General features: G+C 41.6%; 1 protein-coding gene and 1 long non-coding RNA gene across 2 annotated transcripts in view; one reads left to right on the forward strand and one right to left on the reverse strand.

Moving 5' to 3' along the window:
* Positions 1-23,561, forward strand: part of LOC145722290 (uncharacterized) — a 44,543-nt gene that overhangs the window by 18,742 nt on the left and 2,240 nt on the right. The gene's annotated exons all lie outside the window — the stretch shown is intronic.
* TNR (tenascin R) overlaps positions 1-23,561 on the reverse strand; it is a 399,529-nt gene that overhangs the window by 17,660 nt on the left and 358,308 nt on the right. The window contains exons 15-19 of the mRNA XM_081824643.1: positions 22,635-22,754; positions 19,590-19,733; positions 18,749-18,879; positions 17,698-17,830; positions 1,343-1,494 (exon numbers count right to left, since the gene is read on the reverse strand). Coding sequence (XP_081680769.1) covers positions 1,343-1,494; positions 17,698-17,830; positions 18,749-18,879; positions 19,590-19,733; positions 22,635-22,754 — 680 coding nt within the window. The remainder of the gene's footprint in view (positions 1-1,342; positions 1,495-17,697; positions 17,831-18,748; positions 18,880-19,589; positions 19,734-22,634; positions 22,755-23,561) is intronic.

Genomic DNA, 23,561 nt, shown 5'->3' on the forward strand with positions numbered 1-23,561 from the left:
CTGCCATGACAAAGATGCTCGGATAAGGAACATTGCAGTACAGAGCTCGGTCTTCACACAGCCGTTTTCGTAAGAGATTCTCAGAGCTCTTCTCTTCAAGTGCAGAGGCCCCTGATGAATAGGCCAGGGTGTGATGTTGACACTAATTTGCACCTCTGCAAAGGATTCAGGATCCATCTCAAGCCCCCAACTAGTCAAGGGGAAATAGGCTTGGCTCTCAAATTAATCTTTTTGCAGGACAGAGTGCAGTAGAAAGCATTTCTCACCAAAAGAACAGGACCATCTTCAAATCAGCTAGTAACTGTCATCATCCTATTGCAGGCAAAGCAACTACATATCACTCACTTTCTGAGCTGTTTAAGTGCTAATTTCATTTAACCTCCAATGCATCAGCCTCAGCTTCAATTTCCAATTATGCTTTAAGAAGGAGGCACAAATATGTCAGAAACATAAAAGAAAATGTCTCCCAAGAGTAGCTTATGAGCACAGCCACCATTTAACTCAATTAAAAAAATCTATCCATTTTGCACCAAGAAATAGCCAGTGCTGTGTGTTAGCAGTGCTGGAGGGGAACCACAGGAGGGCAGAGGGGCTGCATGTATGCGGGACTCAGCTAATGCTGGGCTGCTTTAGGGTCAGGCTGCAGGAACTCTCCTGTACACCTAGTGGGCTGCACTGCTAAGCGGGGCCATTTGTGAGGCTGTCCTTTCCCTTCTCTGGGTGTTGCCCTCTTAGCTGTGGAAGGAGGGTGTCTTTCTTTTCCTGACCACTGGTGCATTTGGAAGGCTGTGGGAGCTCTGGGGAGGAACCGGGGAGGCCAGGGAAGATGGGGACAGGGGTGGGCTTGGTAGCTAGAGATGGCTATTCATTCTCTGCCCCTCATCTGCTCCCCCATATGCAGTCATCCCATAGACCTCTCCATTGAGGCTCACCTCTTCCTGTAGAGGACCCTCCTCCTACAGAGGATCCACCCCCTCTGCTCCTTTATTTATAGCTGCAGCCTTCAGCAGGCAAGAGCCCTGGGCTTATCAGAGCCCCTCCTCCCTTTCCCTGGCACCCTCCTGCATTAACTATTCTTGCAGAAGGAACAGTATTCCTGGGGTCCCTTCAATGGGCCAGGCCACTGCTGCCTCCATATGCTTAATCCTTCCAGTGCTTGGCCAAACCTATGACTGCACTGCTGAGCAAGGGCCCAGAGGCAAGGAAGAGCCTCAACATGGACAGGTGGGGGATAGAGGAAGACTGGCCAGAGGGAGGTGAAATTTGGATCCATAGATGCCAAGCCAGATGTACTAGACACTGAGGATATTTGTGTGTATGGGGAACAGCCACAGGTACTTACAATCCAGCCACCCCCGTCGGTGGTCATGTCGCAGTACACCTGTAACTTCCGGCTTAGCTCTCCATTGAGGAAGATGGTATACACCCCACTCAGAGTGTCTCCATTCATCAAATGCTGGGCACAGTCTTGAGGATGAGGAAACACCCGGCCCCCTGCATAGGAAAAGAGGCAATTTCCAGAAAGGATCCTTTCTCCTACAATGTGTAACGACCCCTTGGATTGGAGAAGGTTGTAGAGGGCCTTGTGGGACTTCATCAAGAGCAGGAAGAAATCTTTACTGGATCTCAAGCAGTGTGTGGGAACCCCACATCATCCTGCATTCCCCCTCTCTAACTGATGTTGGATTTATCAAACAATATACAGTTTTAAGTTATCTGAGGACCAAAGATCTGGGTTCACAGTCTGGCTCCTTCTCTTACCTATTTGTTTGGCTTTAGACAAAAAAAAAAAAGCGTGTTGATGCAGTTAGTGGGGTTACTCAGGTGATGATTACAGATGCATGGGCCACAATAGATCACTGTGGGGCCCACCTTTCTTTTTTTTTTCTTTTTTTCTTCTAAGATGTTATTTATTTATTTTAGAGAGGGAGAGAGCATGTGCACATGAGCAGGGGGAGGGGCACAGGGAGGGGGAGAGAGAATCTTAAGCAGACTTCATACTGAGCATGGAGCCTGACACGGGCTCGATCTCATGACCCCGAGATCATGACCTGAACCAAAATCAAGAGTTGGATGCTTAACTGACTGAGCCACCCAGGCGCCCCAGTAGGGCCCACCTTTCAAAGAGATGACAGGCATTAAGCAAAACCTTCCGTCATCCTCAACAGCAGCAGGAAGGAATGCCTAAACAAGGTCAGAGTTAGCAAGAAGATGGATCTCTACTCCTTGCAAAAAATAATCTCCTGATTGGACTAAACAATCAAATGGCCAGGTTTTACAGTTCAGTTTAAGTTTAAGGAAAGGGCAGGGGAAATAAATTGCTGCTCATCTTTCAGAGAGAACAGCCCAATTTGTGGAACAATATCTAATTAGCTAAAAGAGAAGCTTAAATCATGTATCTTGAAGAGCTTAGCTTCGGGGCAAATTTTAATGCTTAGCAGGCAAGCCAAGAAGCACAGATTCCACCGGAGGAGATTTCTGGACGGCAGGAGTGGAAAGAGCAAGTAAAAGGGAGAGCTTGCCATGTAAGGAAAAGTGGTTTGGGTGCTCTGTACATAAAATGATGCTCAGGGTCAATGAAACGTGGTTGATGCGGTTTTGCATCCCTGAACTGCAGCAGTTAGGAAGGGGGGCAGGTAGGGCAATCACTACAGTGACCCCTAGTGGCATCACCAGCGCACTACAGGTGTGCCAGAGGGCTGCTTGGAGTTCAGCTGTGGGGGAGGGAAATCAGAGCAAGTGGACAGCATAATGCCACACAGGGAAGGCGATGGAACATCCTCACTGAACGCCCTAGTCATCTAAGGATCCTGTCACAGATCATCTGTGAAGCATCCTGTGTTAGGAAGAGGTTGTCGGGGTTCAGTAGGTCTGTTAACTCCTAGCACAGGGACTGTCCAGCTTGCTGCCATACCATGGTCAAAGTTCGCTCCCATGTGACGTAGTTTAGAACAAGGGCACTGCCTACTTCAGGCATGGTTGCACCATGGAGTAATAAGACATTTCTATAGAACTTGTACTTGACAAGGTGTATTTTATTTCTACTTAATTCTTGCAAGAAACTTTGAGAGAAAGGCAGATTGTTATAAATCAGACAGATTGTTATTTGGCAGACAAGGAAACTGCACTCAGCAAGATTTCACAACTTTCACAGGTCATTTGAACTCAAGTTTTGAGACCCCAAGTCAAGTGCTCCCTGAACTTGACTAAACAACGAATGTAACATGTATACAGTTTACAGGAGTTACATCTATCCATACAGCAAAGGATTAATTGATGTCTGTATTTATGTTATAAGCATATAAAACCCCAAAGGTTAAAGTTACCTCAAAAAGTTCTATGTTCAAATTAAACATCTTTATCCTCCAAACTGATTTTCTGAAATAGCTGCAGGAAAGCTCTAAACTTTCATCTGCAGCATGTCCTAGAACCTGACAGAGTTCTTGATCCCACGTATTCCTAGAGGTTACAATTACGTGTCAGGGGACAGGGGCAAGTGAGCTCTTTCCCCTCTCCCTGTTACTTTGGGAGCAAATGATTATGTCCTGGCTCCCAGGCCTTTCTCCACCTGGTCTCTGCAGCAACCCGCTTGACTGCCTTCCTTTCTCCACTCTTCTCTCATTGCCTGACTTTCTCATTTTATGAGATCAGCACAAAATGTTGGGCTTCAGCTCACTCCTACCTTATGCACTAAATAGTCTTTTTCTTAATCAATTTAGCTCCTTAAAGGGGCCAGAACTCCCATTTTTTCCCCTGTATCCAATATGTTCCCAGCAGAACATCTTCCTCTAAACCTAAAATGACAACCTCATATAAATACACCTATAAAACCAAGCCAAACTTCAGAATAGGTAAGTAAATGATGTTTTACTTTCTTCACCTTGATGATGTTGATTATTTAAGTTATTGATACTTTAAAAAGGTTCAAACACATTAGTTACCTTGAAGGTAGACCTACCAAAAACAAATACAGTAATTGAGATGGCTTTCCCTGGAGAAGTTTTTACATATCTGAAAGAATGTCATATAAAAAAGTGTTTTTTTTTAGTCGTGTTTTTTAAAGTCAGAAAAATGGGAATAAAATCAACTTAAGAAAAAAGTGGATTTAAGTGGTGTCAAAAGTTTGGATGAGATGAAGCTTCCAGACTGTACCCTTGAGAGAAGAAGGGCTGTGTTTTTGTCCTTCTGGGCCCCCACACTGGGCTGGTTGGTGGAGGGGCTCACCAAATGTGTTCAGGGCTGACGCATAGTTGCTGGGTACACTTGTCTTACCTTTGACAAATTGCAAAGCCACCTGGTTGTTTCTAGATTTGATTTAGTCTGTGGCATTAACGGAAAGTCAGTCAACAAGCATTTTGCCTGCGTAGAATATCAGGAGCAGTGACTGGGATTTTTACATCCTGGGCACTTGGAGAAGACACATCTACCATGAAACCACTCCTTTCAACCCCTCTCTGGCCCTCAGTATTGCCAGAGTTTTGCCTCACACCACAAGTCCTTGATCAAATCATTACTCCTTTTCATCAGATGAGAGGAGGCAGAGGCTCACTATTCCCAAATGGGGACTTTATTAAAATTCAAATTCCTGGGTTCTGCGGCAAATGAACAGAGTCAGAATGTTGGGGGCTGGCAGGGGATCAGTGTCTTACCAGATCTCCTCGATGAGTCTGAAGAGCAGCTGGATTGGAACTCCACTCTTTCTCTGGTACATTTTCCTCTTCTCAAAGAGGCCAAGAGGTGGAATTTTGTAAGAGCTAGAGTATGCCCCTGAGGGGCCTAGTAGTCTGCTTTCTCTGCCTAGGTCCTATGCTCTAGTGACTAGACCGAATATCTCGGTCTCTCTGTCTCTCCCTCCCTCTCCTCTTTCCTTCTCTTCTATCCCTTTTTCCCTTTCCTTTCCTGTCTTTCTTTAAGATTGATTTATTTATGAGAAAGAGAAAGAGAGAGAGAGAGAGAGACTGTGAGTGAGCATGGGGGAGTGGAAGAGGGAGAGGAGAGAGAGAATCTCAAGCAGACTTCTGAGAACAAAGCCTGACATGGCGCTTGATCTCATGACTCTGAGATCATGACTGGAGCCGAAATCAAGAGTCAGACACTTAACTAACTGAACAACCCATGTGCCCCCCCAAGTAGGTATGTCTTGAGTGGGCTGGCCCCAAGATTTAGACAGGGTGACGGGAAAGAGAGGGAATAAGAGATTCTATTTATTCTTGAGTTTAAACCTTATGGTCTAGTTTTCCCATTAAGTTCTGCTTTGAGAGTTGTTAGACCTAACTAATAATAAAGAATGCACTGATTCTCACTCTGCTATGTTCCTTGCATGTATACTGTGATTTCATACATTCTTAAGAGGTTGTCGGGACAGATTTCAGGCATCCCTAGCTCTCTGGATGTCACACCATCTAATATCATCAGAAACTCACCTTTCACCCTAACATAATTCTTCCCAAGGCAGAAATTTTAGGACCAAGAGCAAAACTGGAAGGTTTTTATTTCCTTTCATACAATAACTGGAGCCTGGCCTGACAAAGAGGCTTTTTCTTTTCTTTTCTTTTCTTTTCTCTTCTTTTTTTTTTATAAAGCACAAGCTGTGGTGTTTACCAAGTTAAGAGGAAAGCAATGCCAAGTGATCGGTACACTGAAATGTCTCATGGTTAAGTGTTTCTAGATGAAATCGTGAGATCAACAGCACTGGGGCACTCACCGGAAGAATTGCTCAGAAATTGGTTTGTGTTAGGCATCCGAAGGCTGAGTGCTGAGTGGGGTGAAGTGAGCTACGTGACACACAGCACAATCCGATGACCCCCAGCTGGCTGGGAGTGAAGGAAGAGACTTTTCTGTCCCTGCCCTGTTCCTTACTTGTTTTGTATTCTTGGATGCAGTCTTTAAAATGGTCAGAGTTGATAGCTCTGGAGAGCATTGGCTTCCTGCCCATTCTTATGGCCTTAGCATCAGGACCAAAGCCATGATGCCAATGTTTCCCTCTGAGGACAACCTTAGCAGATCTCCGTGTAACTACACAGCAAAGTGTGCTGCTCCACAGAAGTGCAGGTGACTGCCTTTTTCACCAGTGCTTAGACTGTTCTTCCCATAAGTGGGTTTCTGGTTGGCAGGTTTGTGGAGGGCAGTCTGAGGTCATGGACAGGGCAAAGTTATTTGTTCAGCCCACATGGGCTGTGAAAGCCTACCACTTTAGCCTCTTTAATAGCATCTTTTAATTAATTTACCTGTTTATTCTTTTATGTATTTGTTCAACAAACATATGGGGGGCATCGTTGGGTTCTGAAACTGGGCTAAGAGATAGGAATATAAAAAATAAAAGGATACAGTCCCATCTTTCATTTTGCTCACACTCTTGTGGGAGAAACAGACAATTATAACCCCAAGTTCTAAGTGCTCTGGGAAAGAGATAAACAGAGGGAGCTGTCAAAACGTGGAGGTGGGTATGTAGTGAAGTTTGGGGCTGGTGAGGGTAGGGCAAACGGTGGAGCTTGGGATGGGGCAGGATTAGCAAGTGCTAATCAGAAAGCACTTCTTATTTTAGGAACTGATGTAGAAGTTAGCTAAAAATTGGTGGGGGAAGGATGTCCCAAGTCTGCACAAAAAGCATGGTCTATTTGGGAAACTGCAGAGTTAGCCAGAAGTTGGGTTGGGTGGATAAGGGAGAGCCTCAGGGAGGTAAGGGGGTACTAGATCATTCCATTTAAGGAGTTGAACCTTCTCAGGCAGGCTACAGAATGAAGAGATAATTGATGGACTTTAAGCTCAGTTTTTATGAAGATTATTCTTCCTGTGGGGTGGAGAATGAATTAGATGGGGGTAAGATTACAGGTAAGTAAGACCCCATTCAGTTGGGAATCTGGGAGGAGAGGTGACAAAAGCTTTTAAGGATGTAATAGGAGTAGAGAATCAACTCAACAATAGACAATTTGGATGCCTTTATTTGAAGCATTTCTGAGGAAGGTCCTCAAGCTCTGCAGACCACCTGCCTTCTACCCACCATGGGCAAATGCAATAAACTTCTGAATCTTCCTTTCAAAGATCAGCTGAAGGCACCTTGATAGAGAAATGTTCTGACATAATTTGCCTTATTTCTTGGATTCACTTATATCAAGAGACTCAGTTCCATGGCAGATTAGTTGATCTTAGACTGGCAGCTGTTAGCCTGGCCCCTTCCTGGGGCTCTTGGCAAGGAGAGGGCTGGGTCATGGTAATACCTCCTGCCTGGTCTTTTCCTGCCATTCTCACCCTAATTGCATCCATTATCCATCTCTTAATGAGTGATTTTTTTTTTATAATGTAGATGTGATCTTATCTCATCTTATCTCTCCCTTGCCAAAAACCCTCCAATGGCTTCTTCAATGCAATAGCTGCAATTGCAATGACTTCTTGCAATTAGAAGAAAATGCAAAATCCTTACCTTGGCCTACAAAGCCCTGCATGCTCTGGCAATGCCTTGTATTTCCCACCCTCTCTGGCTGGCTTTTTTCTAATCTGCTGAACATGTCAATTTTATTCCTTCTTTGGGGTATAATAATTACTCCTACTATGCCTGGAATGCTCTTCTTTGTGTGATTCACTCTAATTATTCAAGTCCTGGCTCAAATGTCTCAGCTTGAAGGGAGGCCTTTCCTGACCATCCTACTTGAGGCCAGAGTCTGTGATAAGGGAAGAAAGTGACAATCAGAAAATGCTTCTTCCCATATGAAATGTCCTAGAAGTTAGCTCTTCATATATGTCCCTATTCCATTACTGTTTATTTTTTCATAATATTATCACTATTTGACATTACTGTATTTCCTTCCTTTGTCTATTCCCAACTGGCTTATCCCCTTGAATATAAGTTTCAGGAAGGTAGGCATCTGGCTCATCTTGTTCATCACTTTACCCTCAGAACTAAGACAGTGTTTGACCCATGGTAGATGCTCAGTCAATATTTGTTAAATGTACCATACCATATGAGCACTATATCCATCCCTATGATTATGAAAAGGGAAATTAAAGTTAGATTTTCTGAAAACATTTGGGACAATACAGTTAAAAATGAAATGCCAGATGAAATCCTGTATATAGTGACATATAAGGTCCTTCTATAACATTCACAATGCTAACTTACAACCTATGGCAGATGGTTTGATGTTTGATGAAATTTACTGCCCTCTATCCTATAGAGTGATCACATATCCCTGTCCTACTGAATAGTATAAACAATTATATGTAAATAAATTTAAAAACTTAGATAAAATAGACCATTTCCTTGAAAATCAACATCTACCAAAAGTCACCCAAGATGAATGGATAACCCGAATAATATCATAACAATTAAAGAAATTGGATCTGTAGTTAGGACCTTTAGAAAAAGAACCTTCAGGCCCAGATGGCTTCATTATTAATTCTAGAAAACATTTAAAAAAGGAACATCACCAATTTTATACAATCTCTTCCAGAAAATGGAAGAGGAGGGAACATTTCCAACTCATTCAATAAGGCCAGCATTACCCTGATACAAAAACCAGACAAAAACAGTACAAAAAGAGAGAGAGTAGGTTAGAAAAAGTTTTGAAGTTCCGTTTTTGCTTCTCCCCATATTGTCATGGACTAATCATTACCTACCTCTTCACATGTACTTTGTTCTTCTCTAATGCACCCGTAATAGACATAACAGGTGATAATGCCAAAGGAACATGAACCCACAGGCCAGAATATCTATCATTAAAGAGTAAGACTACCAAGAAAGAAAGACCACAGGCAGTGTGACACCCATCACCTGATGAAGAATTATTAGAATAGAGAGTCCAGGTTTAAGTTAAGCATGATATGTCATTTTTTTAAAGAAGTAAGGAAGGATAATAACAATATGAAAAAAGAACAAAAATTATGAATAATTAGTAGAATTATTAGGCCTGAACAATATAATAGTTGAAGGTAAGAACACAATGGATGGGATGAATGGGGGATTTAGATTCAGCTGAACACAAATAAATGAATTAGATAATCAGATTGAGGAACTTTCTAAAAAGATTAAAAGTAAAGATAAAGAAAAGAAAACATAAAGACAAAGTTAAGAGATTTGGAGGAGAGAATATACATTCCAACATCTAGCTAAAGAAGTCCTAAAAGGGGGAAATAAAAACAGAAAGAAATGCTTAAAGAAGTAATGAAGATAAATGTCTCAGAATTAAAGATAAAACACCTCAGATTTAAAGGGCTTTCAGAGTGTCAGACTAAAGATAAGAAGAAAAACAAACCCCAAGACATATAGTGAAGTAGAAGACTGTAAAAAAGAAAGAAAAACATTCTAAAAGCTTCTAGAAAGAGCAGACTGCCTCCAGAGGGAACAAGGACCAGACTGACATCAGACTTCTCAGTGGCAACACTGCATATCAAAAGACAATGGAATACTTTAAAATATGAAGGAAACAAATATTTGAACCTGGCATTTTATACCTCTGATCACATTGCAGTTCAAATGTGGGGGTATGATTAAAAAATGCTCTAGGCATATGAGATTTTATGAGGATTTGCCTTATAAAATCCTTTATGGAAAATCTGGAGTAAGCACACGATTCAGAAGAGTGACAAATGCTAAAGTTCTGAAAAGTAAGGGTGATTAAATACTTGAGTAAAATGTCTTATTTTTGCCTTAAATAAAAGACTATCATAAAAGAAGAGGAAAAAAAAGAAAGCCTATATATAGCAACCCACAGCCCAAATCTAAACAGGGTTTGTTTGGGAGAAGGTAAAAGGAGGGAGTAAGGAGGAAGAGGGGTTTGAGAACATGCTCAATACCTGGATTGCTGCAGGGAAGATCTATTGATCTATTTAAGAAATCAATAGGGACACAGAAACATGAATATGGGTCTTAAGCTGGTTCTTTGAAAATATTAATATTAATAAGACTGATTATGAAATAAAGAGAGAAGCTGACAAAAATAAAATGAAAAAGGGAAAAGAGCTCCAGATATAGGAGAGATTAAAAATAAAATCTCTTGAAGAATTTTATGCTATTAAAATTTAAGACTAAGGTGAAATTAATAAATTCCTAGAAGGTTATAAAGCATCACAACTGGTGCAAGATGAAGATGAGATCTTGGCTAGATAAGGTAGAAGTACTAGTCAAACATCTCATGTTCCTAAAACAAACAAAGAGAAACAACCAAAACAACAACAAAATATCCCCAGGTGGCTTTAGTGATGAGTTCTGCTGCAAGTTATTCCAAAAAGAGTATAAAAAAGCATGAACACTGCTCAGATTTTTCTTTTAAATGAAGCTAGTGAAACATGGATTTCAAAACTCAGTAATGGAGGTATATACAAGAAAAAATGGATAGGTCAATTTCATTTATGATTGTAGATGTAAACAGGCTAAACAAAATTTTAGCTAATCAAACCCAGCAGTGCACTAAAAAAAGTCACATTCAGGTGAGGTTTCTCCTAGGAATGTAAAGAAATGTATCAAAAAAATCTATCAATGTACTTCATCTCATTATTAAGATAAAGGATAAACATCATATAATTAACTCAACTGATGCAGAAAAAAGCCACTGGATAACGTTTAGCAACAAAGTTTATCACAAAAACTCTTAGCTTCAAATAGAAGAAAATTCTGTGACTTAAATGTTTTAAACTTCAAATCTAAGTAAATATTATCCTGGTTTACATAAGATTAGCCAATTATATATATTCTTTCATTTTAGAAAAGCTTAAATAGCTGTTTTTTCCCCACCAAAAGGAGGTCTAAAAATGAAGACCTAGCAAAAAGTATACAACATGAAGCTGCAACTAAGCATTCCCTTTTAGAATGGGAATGAGTCAAGGTTACCTAGTACCACTGTTCAGCTGAACATAGTTCTTGAGGTCCCAGCTAATATGACAAGGAAAGAAAAATAAATAAATCAGAGGCATAAGGATTAGAAATATATAGATAAAACCATCATTATTTGTAAATGATATAAAACATTTACATAAAAATATTAACAGAAATAATAGATAATTAGAATTAATAAAAGAGCTCAGCAAGATTGCTGGGTATAGGATCAATATACAAAAATCCATAGCATTTTCCCATATCAGCAATAACAAACTAGAAATAATTTTTAAAGTTCGATACAAGTCACCAAGCAATAAGAAATTATAAAATGTTTAGAAATTAGCCAAGAACAGGGCGCCTGGGTGGCTCAGTTGGTTAAGCGACTGCCTTCGGCTCAGGTCATCATCCTGGAGTCCCTGGATCGAGTCCCGCAATCGGGCTCCCTGCTCAGCAGGGAGTCTGCTTCTCCCTCTGACCCTCCCCCCTCTCATGTACTTGCTCTCTCTCATTCTCTCTCTCTCAAATAAATAAATAAAATCTTTAAAAAAAAAAAAAAGAAATTAGCCAAGAACATAATGTTATAGAGAAATACTTAAAGTCCTATGAAACAACACAAAGATGATTTGAATGAAGATACACTGTACATTTATAGAAGGGATGACTTAGTATTCTAAAGATGTCAGTTCTCCCCAAATTACTTTATACATTTATTGCAATTCCAGTCTAAATTCAAGTTGAGATTTCTTTTGGGGAACTTGATAAACTTGTTCTGAGATGCCTATGGAAAAATGAAGGTCACCAAAGAGCTAAGTTGAATTCGAAAAAGAAAAGTGAGGTAAAACAATTCCTTGTTTTACCAGTTATGGAGAGATTAATGTTAAGATATTAAGTAATAGATATGAAAACACAATATAGTGTTGGCAAAAGAACAGATAAATAGACCATGGACTACAATATGGAGTTCAGAGTTCGGAGATAGATTCATGTACATATGGGAACTTAATATACAGTAAAGCACCACAAATCAATAGAGAATGGATGGATTAAATAGTAAATGATGTTGAGGAAATTGACTCACCTTACAAAGAAAAAGAAAACTGCATCCTAACTTAATACCATATACAAAATTAAGACTAAATATTTAAAAAATCTAGAAAGCTAATAAAAGTATGTATAGAAGATATCTTTGTGTCCCACATGTAGGGAAAGACATAAAGACTTCAAAAGCTCAAATAATGATAGTTAATACTTATTTAGCACAGGAACTCTGATAGAAAGATAAACTATATGAACAGACATTTTACAGAAAAAGCTTTTCAGCTAATAAGCATAGATGAGCTAACAAGCATAGATGAGATGTTTAAACTCAAACTTGTTATTATTTAAAGAAATTCATCTAGAAAATGAAATATCAATTATGCCTATTAGAGTGTCAAAAGCTACAAAGCTGGATCATATCAAGTCATTAGGAATAATGCATGACATTAGGAAACAGGAGCTTTCCTGCACTGTTGTAGGGAGTGTAGACTAAAATAGCCATCCCAAAGAGCAATACTCCATTAAACCATCTAAACACATACCCGTGACCCAGTCATTCTTCTTCTGGGTATATATATCCCAAAGGTATTGCCTCACTGATTCATAAGTGGACACATACAAGGTATTCTCTGCAGCACCATTTGTGGTGTGGGAGGTTGGGGAATATCTGATGTCCATCTTGGGAGAATGGAGAGATAAAATGTGATGGGTGAACAGCATGCAGTATTTTGCAACAGTTGGAAGCAAAAGACTAGATGCACATATGACATGGATGGATCTTAAAAACAGTGCTGAGTAGAAAATAGGAGAACAAAGGATGAGTTATGTAATCCAATACCATTTACATACATTTAAAATATTTCTACTAAAAACTTTTGCAAGAACACATTTTTCAAAAACACATATAAACGAGGGCACAAATTCAACACCTCAGAATGGTTGAATGTAGAAGGCGGAAGAAGAGATGAGGGTAGGAGGAAATAAATGAATAAGTACAGAGAGGGACCTTGTTGGAGATTTGACATTGGTGATGTGAGATAAACTGAGCAGTATGGTTAATTCAGACATCTCCTCTGGACTTGGATGGGAATGGTTTGTTCAAATGGGGTGCTTAGTGCCCTGCCTCCTTCCACACAATCAGGTGTCAAAGAAAGGAGAAGGTGGACTTCTCCTTTAGGGGGTTTGCTTATTTCAATGAAGCTAGTATTCTAACTGTTTCTAAGTAGTGGAGCAGAGAGAAGCCTGTTGATTCCTTACTTTGGTGAGGGGGCAAGTGTGGTGTATATAAGAGTAGAAAGCAGTGGACAGTGGTCATTGGACTTCCCAACTTGATAATTAGGTGGATTTGCATGACCCACTATCTATTGTCTCAGGACCCAGGATTTGCCAATCTTTATTAATTTTTACAGCTTCAAAAACTGAAGCTTGTGTTAGAGTAGACTCCCAGAGTTTTTGTGAAAAGCTCCAGAGAGCAGCTCAGCCTGGATGTGGGATAGGACCGGAGCAAAGGCAATAAAGAAAACTTCTCATTACTCATCTCGGGGCACCTCCACAAATGATTGTCTTCGCTTAACCTCAAGGTCAAGACAACCTATTTTATAGTGTTCACTGTCTCTGAGATCAAGCTTTAGTGAGAGTCTTGTTTGCTTCTTATAGTATTAAAAGAGACAATGAAACCTGCCTCTCAGAAGATCATTTCACCAAGTCTCTGTTGCTCTATGGGGAATATTTGTTTCCTCATTTATATTCATATCTCTGAAAGACAAGTAGACCTTGAATGAAATTTCAGGCGACAGTAAATTATAAATAACGTATCCATATTTTTTCTCTTCCATACTACTTGTATTTAATTCCCCCCAGAGTCTTGTGCAAACACCAGAGACAAGAGGACAGGAAGCTATTAACATGATGGAAAGAATGAAATGGGTTTATGCTATATGGCAGGAAGGCAATAAGGGAAGATATCTTGATCAAAGAAAGTTTTTGAGGTTTTGTGGGAGCGAGTTCTTTTCTTTTAGTTCTCTCTTTCTTTTTTATTTTTAAAAACATCACAACTCTTTTCCAGACCATTAAGTAGACATCTGCTGGAAATGAGTCTCTTATTTTGGCCCACCCAAGGCAAGATGAGGGTTTGTCAGTGGATGGAGGCCGCTTAGGGGCCCAGCTCTAGGCTCTTTTTTCCGTAAGACAAGGCATAAAAAATGCTTAGAACGATCAGCTGAGATCAGCCCATCCTAAGAATAGGATGCTGCTAAGTGGAAAGCTCAGGTACTATCAATGAAGTCGGAAAGGATGCTGGTTACTAGAATGAAGTTAGCCTCTAAATCCATCAGCCTTGATTTGCCGTCATATAGGATGGTCTGGTGTTTTTCAGACCTCTTGCTCAGCAGGAATAATTCATGGGGTTTAGACTGGCAGCACTCCAATCTTTCAAGTAAGCAAAAAGATTCTCTGCTCTTCATTTTTTGTTTCCTTCTTCTTCTCCTTTCCCCTTCCCCCTTCTTCTTCTTTTTTCCCCTTCCTCTTCCTCCCCCTCCTCTTCCTCCTCCTCCTCCTCCTCCTTCTTCTTCTTCTTCCCCTTCTCCTCCTCCTTCTTTTCCCTCTTCTCCTTCTCCCTTTCTTCTTTTTAGGCAAACAGGGGCCCACAGATGGAGCATGCAGGGTGAACTATGTGGCTCCCATGTGTGTGTGTCATGGGGGGCTGTCAGTGAGGGTCTTGTTAGAGAGGAAGGGAAAGGATGAGCTGAGATATGCTGAAGGTCAGGGGAGCCAGAATCAGGCTCAAGGCACAGCCACTGTGACCACTCTTCCCAGAGGAAGCCTAATCTGGAGGGATCTTTAGGAGATCTACGGGGATGACAGGAGAGTCCTGGTATGAGTAGCACCTGCCCTGTACACTGGAGGCCCTTCTCCTGGTCTCTTCCTCAAGGCATCTGGCTCAAGCCACACATCAGGCAAACCCCAATCATTCCCTTCTTGATAACATCCTGATCCCCACATTTAGGAAGCTGGTACTCTTGTACTCTCTTCCTCCTTCATAAAATTTGTTTTTGGCAGGGGAGTTGAAGGGCAGGTGGTAGAAAAGGTGGGGGAGGGGCATGGCAGAGGCAGTGGACTCACTAATGTTGACACTTGTAAGCTTAGTGTAATTTATTCAGGAAAATTTGCATTTGGGGTGGTAGAAAGAACCTGAAATTAGAAGGACTTTGGGCATCATACTCTGGAGAAAGTACTTCTTTGCCTGTCCCATCCCTGTGATGGATGTTGAAAATCTCCTTCTATAGCTTTGTTTCACCAGAAACCCCTCTTCCATGCTCTACAGCTGGGATTTAACTATTCTATTCAACCAACATTTTGAACGTTATGTCTGCTATCTGTCAGGCTTTGGGCAAGGTACTTTTATATGCCTTACTTCTGTCCACAAACTTTTCATTCTGTAACCAGTCATTTCAGGGAGACCAGCAGGGTGTGGTGTGCATCAGTGACTTAAATTTAAATTTGAGCTTTACAGTAAAACTCTGCAAAGGCTTCCAAACATGGACACATCTTTGCCATGTACCACGATAGTAGTGGCAAGTCCTTCTCTGGTACCCCAAACTGTACATAGAGCGGCTCAGTCAGTAACTACACTCGTTATACAGGAATGCGGGCTCTTCAGTTTTCTCCTTTTTGAGTTGGTGTTGGTCATGCCCTAGGAGCCCAGTGTCAATAAAACAATAAGAATAAAACAAACATATAAAAACAATAAAAACAAAGAAACAAACACCTAAATACACCCTGATGGTCCCTCTGCACTGTTCACCAAACAAAGCCACTACCCTGGCCTCCTCTACAGATTTCCATGAATTGCTAACCTTCAGCTTATTGGATCTTTCTGAGGCTCCAGCCGGGTTTGAGATCCCAGACCCATACTATTACACACCCCTGGGGCAGCTTCATGTAAGAGAGGCCAGTGGTGGGCACAGAAGCTGGTATACTTTTATAGCCCAGGTAGATCTGGAGCAAGGCACAGCTGCCAGATATTACAGAAACCTCAGGCATATTATCATACTACTCACACCCACTAGCTGTGGCATTACTAGGATGGGAATTGAAAGCTCATACTACATTGAGCAAGCATTGAAACCCATGCATTTTGGGGATGAAATGATTAGTTTAGACCTAATAAATATGCAAATTGGGAGCTCTGTTTATGTTTCTGTCATCTGTGTCCTTTCTATGGGGAAGAAATTCTTAATTCAGTGAAAAGCTCCAATCCATGGGTCTTTGGGTGGTGGCTTGAAAAAGAGGACCATGGAAGACCCTTTAACCTGTGAATATGCAGGGAAGGGCTTGAACAAGAGAGGGTAGCACCTTGATACTGAGATAAGCCACTCTGTGAAAGAGCATGGAGGGTGAGCATAATTGACTTCAGCCCCCAAAAGGGATCAAGTGTCCTTCAAGTTCTATTTGGTAAAGACCCATCTTAGATTCATGTTTGGTTATGTGACCAAGGCTTAGTTTTGTTTTTTAAATAAAAAATTGTTTTTCTGATTAATTTGCTCATTCTAGACACTTTGTAAGATATTGAAAATATAAAAAAGGAGGGAAAAGAGGACTCATTCATAATCTCACTACCCTAAAGAACCACTGGTAACATTTTGGTGTATTTGATCCAGTGTCCTGCTTTGTCATTTAGAACAAGTCTACAGGGAGAGGCACCTAGGTAGGGATGGGGGATCTTCTGTCACCTCCCTCATGATGGGGGGGGTGGGCTTTGGGGCATGGGCAGGATTCCTGTCATCCAGGTACTCTGAGATGGCAGGCAGGCATACATCTAGGGATAAGGGAAATCCTCACACTTGCCGTACACATGTGCATAGCCACACCCCCAGAACTTTGAACTGGGCAGTTCCACAATACAGACTGTAGAGAGGGACCCTGGGAAGTGACAGAAAGGATTGTTAACAGGCACAGTCCCCACAACCAGATTAACTGGAGTCAAATCTTAGTTCTCTTATGTAAGAGCTGTGGGGTCTTGGGTGAGTTGTCTCACCTCTGTGTGGCTCAATTTCCTCATCTGTAAATAGGGATAATAGAACATACTTCATAGGCTGTCATGATGATTGAATTAGGTAGTACATGTAATGCAGTCAGAACAGTGCCTGTTACTAGTTTATTTCATCTTAGACAAATTAGGACACCCTTATCCCTTATGGACATTTCAGGTAATTTCTGCTGATACTTAATTGGAGGAATGCAGGAGGAGCAGCTGGATTTAGTAGTAGAAGACCTTGGTTGTAGTTTGACCCAGCCACTTACTAGCCATGGAAGTCATTTGATTTCCATGCACTCTGTTTCATCATCTGTGAAATGGGGATAATAAGGCCCTCCTCACCAGTTGTTATAGGGACTTAGTTGAGACCATAGGAATGCAAAAGTGCTTTGTGTATGGAAAAGAACCCTAGATTTAATACAGAGGGTTTACTCTTGGTACTTTTATTAAGTGATTCTCTGATCACAGGCAGCAGAGGAAGGAAGGAAAGAGGGAAGGATGAACTTTGCTGGGAAAACACTTGCAGAAAATCTGAGCAGGAACCTGATGTCTTCACTTGGTGCATTTAGTGGGTCCAGGTGGACCAAGGATTTGTACTGCTGGTTCCTATGGTTGCCTTGGCAGGTAGAAGTTTCCTGGCAGGGCCTTGGAAGGGGGAGGGGGGGAGTGGAGGAAACCCTTATTTTCCTTCAAAGGAAGAGGCAATTGATTTTCCTTGGGAGGTTCCTCCCTGATCAAGCCTCAGCAGAAGCTTCGGAAGAGGCAGAGGTCATGCAAGGAAGAAGAAGGCATCCACAGGGGTGGTGTCTCTCACCTGTGGTGAAGGTGGCAGAGGTGAGGCTGCTCCGGGAAGTGTCCTGGGCTGCCTGCAGGAGCACTGTGTAGTCTGTGCTCTCAGACAGGCCTTCCAGTCGGATCCACGTGTCCTCTGCATCCACAATCAGCTCCTGTGGAACAAGGGAGGAAAGCAGGTGGAAGGGAGTGACCAGCATGCAATTGAAAGGAGCTGGGAAGGGAAGCCCAGAGCCTGCAGCCAGCTAGGTCAGGATTGCCAAGGCCATTGTGTGCTCTCCAATCCACAACAAGGAGAGCACAATAAGCAGAGAGGACAGCTCCTGTGTGAGATTTAGGCAGCTCCTACCTTACAGATTAGGCAGCTCCTACCTCACACATTGGCATAAAGGTAGGCATGTGAATGATCAAATCCAGTGGTTTTCTGACTGTACGAGATTCCTCAGGACCCAGGGAGGCAGAATCCTAGGCCTCCATCCTCCATATCTAACAGACTAGCTCTGCTTAAATCTATTGTGTATATTTGGCTTCTGAATATGATTTCACTTTAAAAAATAAGATTTCATTGTGAACAGAAGTTTGACAACCAGTGCTCTAGAAGTACTGTTTCAACTGATCATCTAACACAGAAATTTGTCATCTCTTTACTGCAGGCTATATAGATGCAGCCTTTATAATGCTTATCAAGAGGCATAAAAGACTGTTGAATTTGGTGTCCTGCTCATGTTTGCTTGGCCCTCCTAGCGAAATTTTTTTAAAAAACTATGTACTTATATAGGCTTGGAAGTTTCCAATGTGCCTTTCATCATCATACTGAAAGCCCCACCACAACCAAGTGCAGCTGTAGAGGTAGATACCCCCATTATCTAGAGCAGAAACTAAGGCTCAGAGAGTGTTCTTGTTTTGCTTCAACTTGTAAAGAGAGTAATAGCGAAGCCAGGACAGGCACCAAAGTCTCTGGCTTGCAGACTCAGGCTCTTTCCTCAACAGCATGTATGTATCCATCATGGCAAACCCAGTTTGCTCCCTTTGGATAGCTTGATAGAAAAATCTCCTTTACAGAAAAATCTTACCTTGCGGCTTCCATCAGTGGATTTGTAGGTTAAGATGTAGTTTTCAATTTCTGCTCTGGGAGGCTGCCAGGAGATCAGGGCACTTTGTCTGGTGACTTCACTGGCTGTCAGGTTTGCTGGAGGGTCCAGGACTACAAAGAGGAGAAAATGCCAGGAGTGTCTGCCTCTCCAGCTCCCCTCTGTTGGATTGCATTCCAGGCACATTATCTCTCTGCCCACCTATGTGGTCTCTGGGTCTCTGGGCAGCTTACACGCTGGCCCTAGTTCTAGCTTGAACAGGAGCAGAAAGGGTGCTCCTGGGTCAGAAGATAATCAGTCAGTGTCATGATCATTCCTGCAACTATTCCCCCTTTCCCTCACCTGGGCCTCTGGGCCTAGGTGTGACATCTTCCAATCTGACCTGTGTCTGAAATCATGACCTTGTTAAATCTGCATGTCTGTGAGTTCACTCTTGAGCTTATATCATTCCCACATCTATATCTCTGTCTACTCTTCTGGCCATGATTGTACCCAGCAACTGTCTCCCACATATCAAGGCCTGTAATATGCATCAGATTTTTCTAGGCCAGATGCATGTCTAGTACTGGCCTCTTTGGTCCTGGTTCCACTGCTGTCAGCCAGACCCAGGATGAGAGCAGGAAACAGACAGGTGTCTGTAGCCCGAGAGCTGCAGCTCACTTTCACTGGCATTTGGGCAGCAGTCAACTGAAATACAAACAGCTCATAGCTGCACTGTCCAAAGCCTATAGACTATCATCTAGTGCACCACATGGAGAATGGTAATTTTCAGATCCACAAAAGCATCTAGAGATGCTGGATGTGTAGCCAACCATGTACTCACGGGTAGAGAAGTTGGTGCTGATGGTGCCACTGGTGAGAGGCCCACTGGTGGCATACATATTAATAGTATAGTGGGTGCTAGGAAGCAGGCCAACGAGCTGGAATTCCTCACTGCCACCATCAACCAGGATGGTCTCTCCAGCAACTGAAATCAGATGAACATGGATAAAAATTGAATAAGGCTATTGAAACTAGGAAAGCCTTACCAAATCCAAAGGCATTTCGTAAAGATTCAGTATTAGAGAGTTTTGGAAAGAATCTCTTAAAAGTTATTTAACTTAGCATTGTATTCCACAAGAGCATTCCCTCTCATTTTGCATCTTAATTGAGAAAAATAGTCCTTATTTGGAGGCCAAATTGTCTTTTCTGTGACTTGCACTCAGGCCACTGGGGTTACAAAGAATAAGCTGAATCCTCTGTCTACATGGCTCCTTCCTTCCCGCCATACCTCCTAATCAAGTCCTCTCTCCTCTAGGCTGAGAAAATGTATCCCCAACCACCATTACATGTATGTGGCAATTCTAAAAGTATTGATTGTTTGCACCCATGGGCAGAGCTTTGCGTTTATTTCTACTGCATTTTGCCTTGTCGATTAAGTTTTGGACCACCGTTTCCGCTTATTGAAATATATTTGAATTTGGATTCTATGGACCACAGTTTAAAAATTTTTTTATTTAAGTACAGTTGACACACAATGTTGCATTAGCTTCAGGTATATAACATAGTGATTCAGCTTCTCCATATATTATGCTATGCTCACCACAAGCACAGCTACCATCTCTCCCCGTACAATTACAATATCATTGACTTACACAGTTTTGTTTTATATTCAAATGTGTTACGCATGTCTTCTCTATATTCATTTAGCTGTCAGTAAAACTGTTTATTAGAGCAGGGCCACACCATTTATGTGTCTTTAGAATACTTCTGAGTCATTCAGCATTTAAAAAGTTTACTGGGCACTTCCCCAAACAAGGTAGGGTCTGAAGTTTCAAGTTTCTTGTGGTCTAAAGGCATAGAAGGCATGCAAACAAGTAAAAATTCAAACCAGCTCTTTGAAAGAGCAAACATAATGACTTTATCTTTTTTTTTTTTTTAGATTTTATTTATTTATTCATAAGAGACAGAGAGACAGAGAGAGAGAGGGAGAAGCAGGCTCCCCACTGAGCAGGGAGCCTGATGCAGGACTCGATCCCAGGATCCTGGGATCATGACCTGAGCTGAAGGCAGACGCTTAACCATCTGAGCCACCCAGGTGCCCGACTCTATCTTTTTAATATCCTCATTTGCAACATCCTGCCAGCCATCACTGTTTGGCCATATCAAACCATGGCAGTTGCTCAAAAGTCCTTATGTTCTCTTGTATCTCTACAAATGCACTCAGGCTGCTTTTTGTCTTAGAATTCCCTTTCTTCTAGTCTCCTTCTCTAACTTTATCTAGGATCTGCTCTCTTTCTTCCCCTCAACACCCTTGTCCCCAATGAGTGATCTATCAGATGTGGCCCAAGCTGTTTTGTGATTGCCTATGTCATGACACTGCTCACATTGGATTGTAACAATGTACTGGTCTCATCATCACCAGAAGTGAGTTCTGTGAAGAGAAGCACCCGTGTTTTGTCTCTGAATCCTTACAGCCTTGTTGAGTGTATGGCTCGTGGGAGGACATCCAAAATATTTGTTGAATGAATGGAAGTTAATTGCTCTGATGGAGCCATGTACTTTGTACCTGTGAGCAGGTGGGTCTGACTACCTTAGGGGAATACTGGAAGCTTTGACAGTGGACATGGTGTTGAAACTAAGACTTAGAGGATGGGTTTGTCTAGGCAGACAAATGGGGAGAGAATTTCCAGGTAGAGGAAACAACACATGCAAATGAGTGGTGGTTTGGGAAGGCATGGTGAGAGTTAAGAAATGCAGGCCCATGACATGCAAGGAGGGGTGGCAGGAGTTGAAATGGATTGTGCATGCACATAGATGGGTTATGATGTATCCATAGTCATGGTATTCATTCCTTGAGGAGAGCTATTCAATCAGCTAAATTCTGTGTTACTCCAAATATGATCCATCATGTATTTTTCCATCTAAGTGATAAGTAGGATTTTCTGATGCCTTGCTGAAATCCAAGTGTGCTAGCAGATTTGCCAATTAAAAAAAGATATAAAATGGCTTTGGTAAAACTTATTCTTAGTGAACCTGTGCTGGTATCTTTTTCCAATTTATTTAATAGTCTGTTTTGGTTTTTATTTTCCCAAGCTTTAACAATCAGTTTACTTTGCAGCTTACAGTATTGGCTTTCTCCGTCATTTTTGAAAATTAAGACATCTGCTTATCTCTTGTCTTCTGATAGCTCTCTTCTCTGGATTCCTGAATATAACCCACAACAATTCTGTGATCACATGTATAATTTAGACAAGGAAATAACTTTCCTAGGCCTAGATACTTGAATTACTCAACATTATTTTGCTTTGGGCTTCTTTATTCAACTTCAAATAGCGTAAGGTGAAAAAGCATGGTAAGAAGACATTGAAATTCAAGATTTAATGTTGGCTCAACCTTTTGTGTTGGATATGGGTAGACAAGACTAAAGCAACTGGAGTTTGCTAGTTCTGGATCCTTTGTTACCATGTATTATTTGTTCCAAGCATGGTGCTTTAATGTTTTTCTTGCTCTATGAATATCTAGAGAAGTGTGCTTTCTTCCCTATAGCATTTGGGGGCAAGTCTTAGCTCAATTTTGAATTTTATCTTCCAAGTGCTATTTCTCTGTTTTCATATTTGCTTTTGTTTATGTGCCTTTCAGATTCTTGTACCTTGTACCTTGTGCCTTCTTGTACCTTTCAGATTCAGCTTTCTGAATTCCTATAGCTGATGTAGTTTGCAGAGTTTAGGGACACCTTGAGAGCTTTACAGTGAAGGTAAAGCAGGAAAATTTCTAAGCTGTCCCTCAAATTGATAAAACATCCTTTTAAAAAAACTTTCATAATAGTCTTCAGTGCCTGTCCCCACCATTTCCCCCTGCCTGATGCATAGACCTGTAAGACGTTCACCTGCAAAGTGTGTGAGAATAATGACATAGTGCTCCACTTCACCCACTGGGGCCTTCCACTGCAGCAGGGCTTCTGTTGGAGTGATGTTGGTAGCAGTCAGATCCACAGGGTTGTCCATAGCTGAAACAGAGCCAGAGAATATCAGGTAAAGGTAGGAGATACTGAAGGATGGAAGTGCAGTGAACGATCTCTTATAGTTTCATCCATCATGCATGTCTGCTGCTGTGCCACACAAAAGAATGAAGTGAGTGGAAACCTCTTTCCTTCCTTCCCTTCTAATCTCATCCTCTTCTCCCTTTCCTCCTTCCTCACAAGTACCCAGTTCTCTCCTGATTGGCCCCAGATCTTCCTTTTAATTCATTTATTAACTTCTCATGTGCAGAGTACTGTCAGGTGCTACAGGGGATCCCAAGGTATGGCTGCTGTGTTTTACACATTTAAACCTAGATGGAGAAACTAAGAACATAGAGGAATTGTTATATTTCTTTAGTTAATGAGATAATTTGCTTCCCAGGCTATTTGCACTTTCATAAATATAAGGAGCATGCCTTGTGGAATGATCTCTGTTAATGAACTTCAGAAAGTATGGTGGGAGTTCCATTAAGTCAAGGAGTAACCACAGCACCTAGAACTTACAAGGTACTCAATAAGTGCTTGTGGAATGACTGAATGGGACTCAGGTTGCCTCGAAAGCCACATATGATGAGTGAATTCTTGCTTTGCTACTCACAGGCTCCCTTTGTACTGAGTCCTGGGTATCCCTTTTGTGGCCTGGAGAGTCATGGGGATTCTTTCAGGCTAAAGGTCACTAGTGTCTGTTGCGGGGAACAGAGTTTGCTCATCATGGGACCAAGTTCCTATTCTTATTTACCCATGATCTATGCCTTTGTTTCTTACTATGCTTCCCTTCTATAAAGTTGGGATTTA

This window comes from Leptonychotes weddellii, chromosome 6 (genome assembly GCF_054177405.1).
Source record: "Leptonychotes weddellii isolate Sample4059 chromosome 6, ASM5417740v2, whole genome shotgun sequence".
Taxonomy (NCBI): domain Eukaryota; kingdom Metazoa; phylum Chordata; class Mammalia; order Carnivora; family Phocidae; genus Leptonychotes; species Leptonychotes weddellii.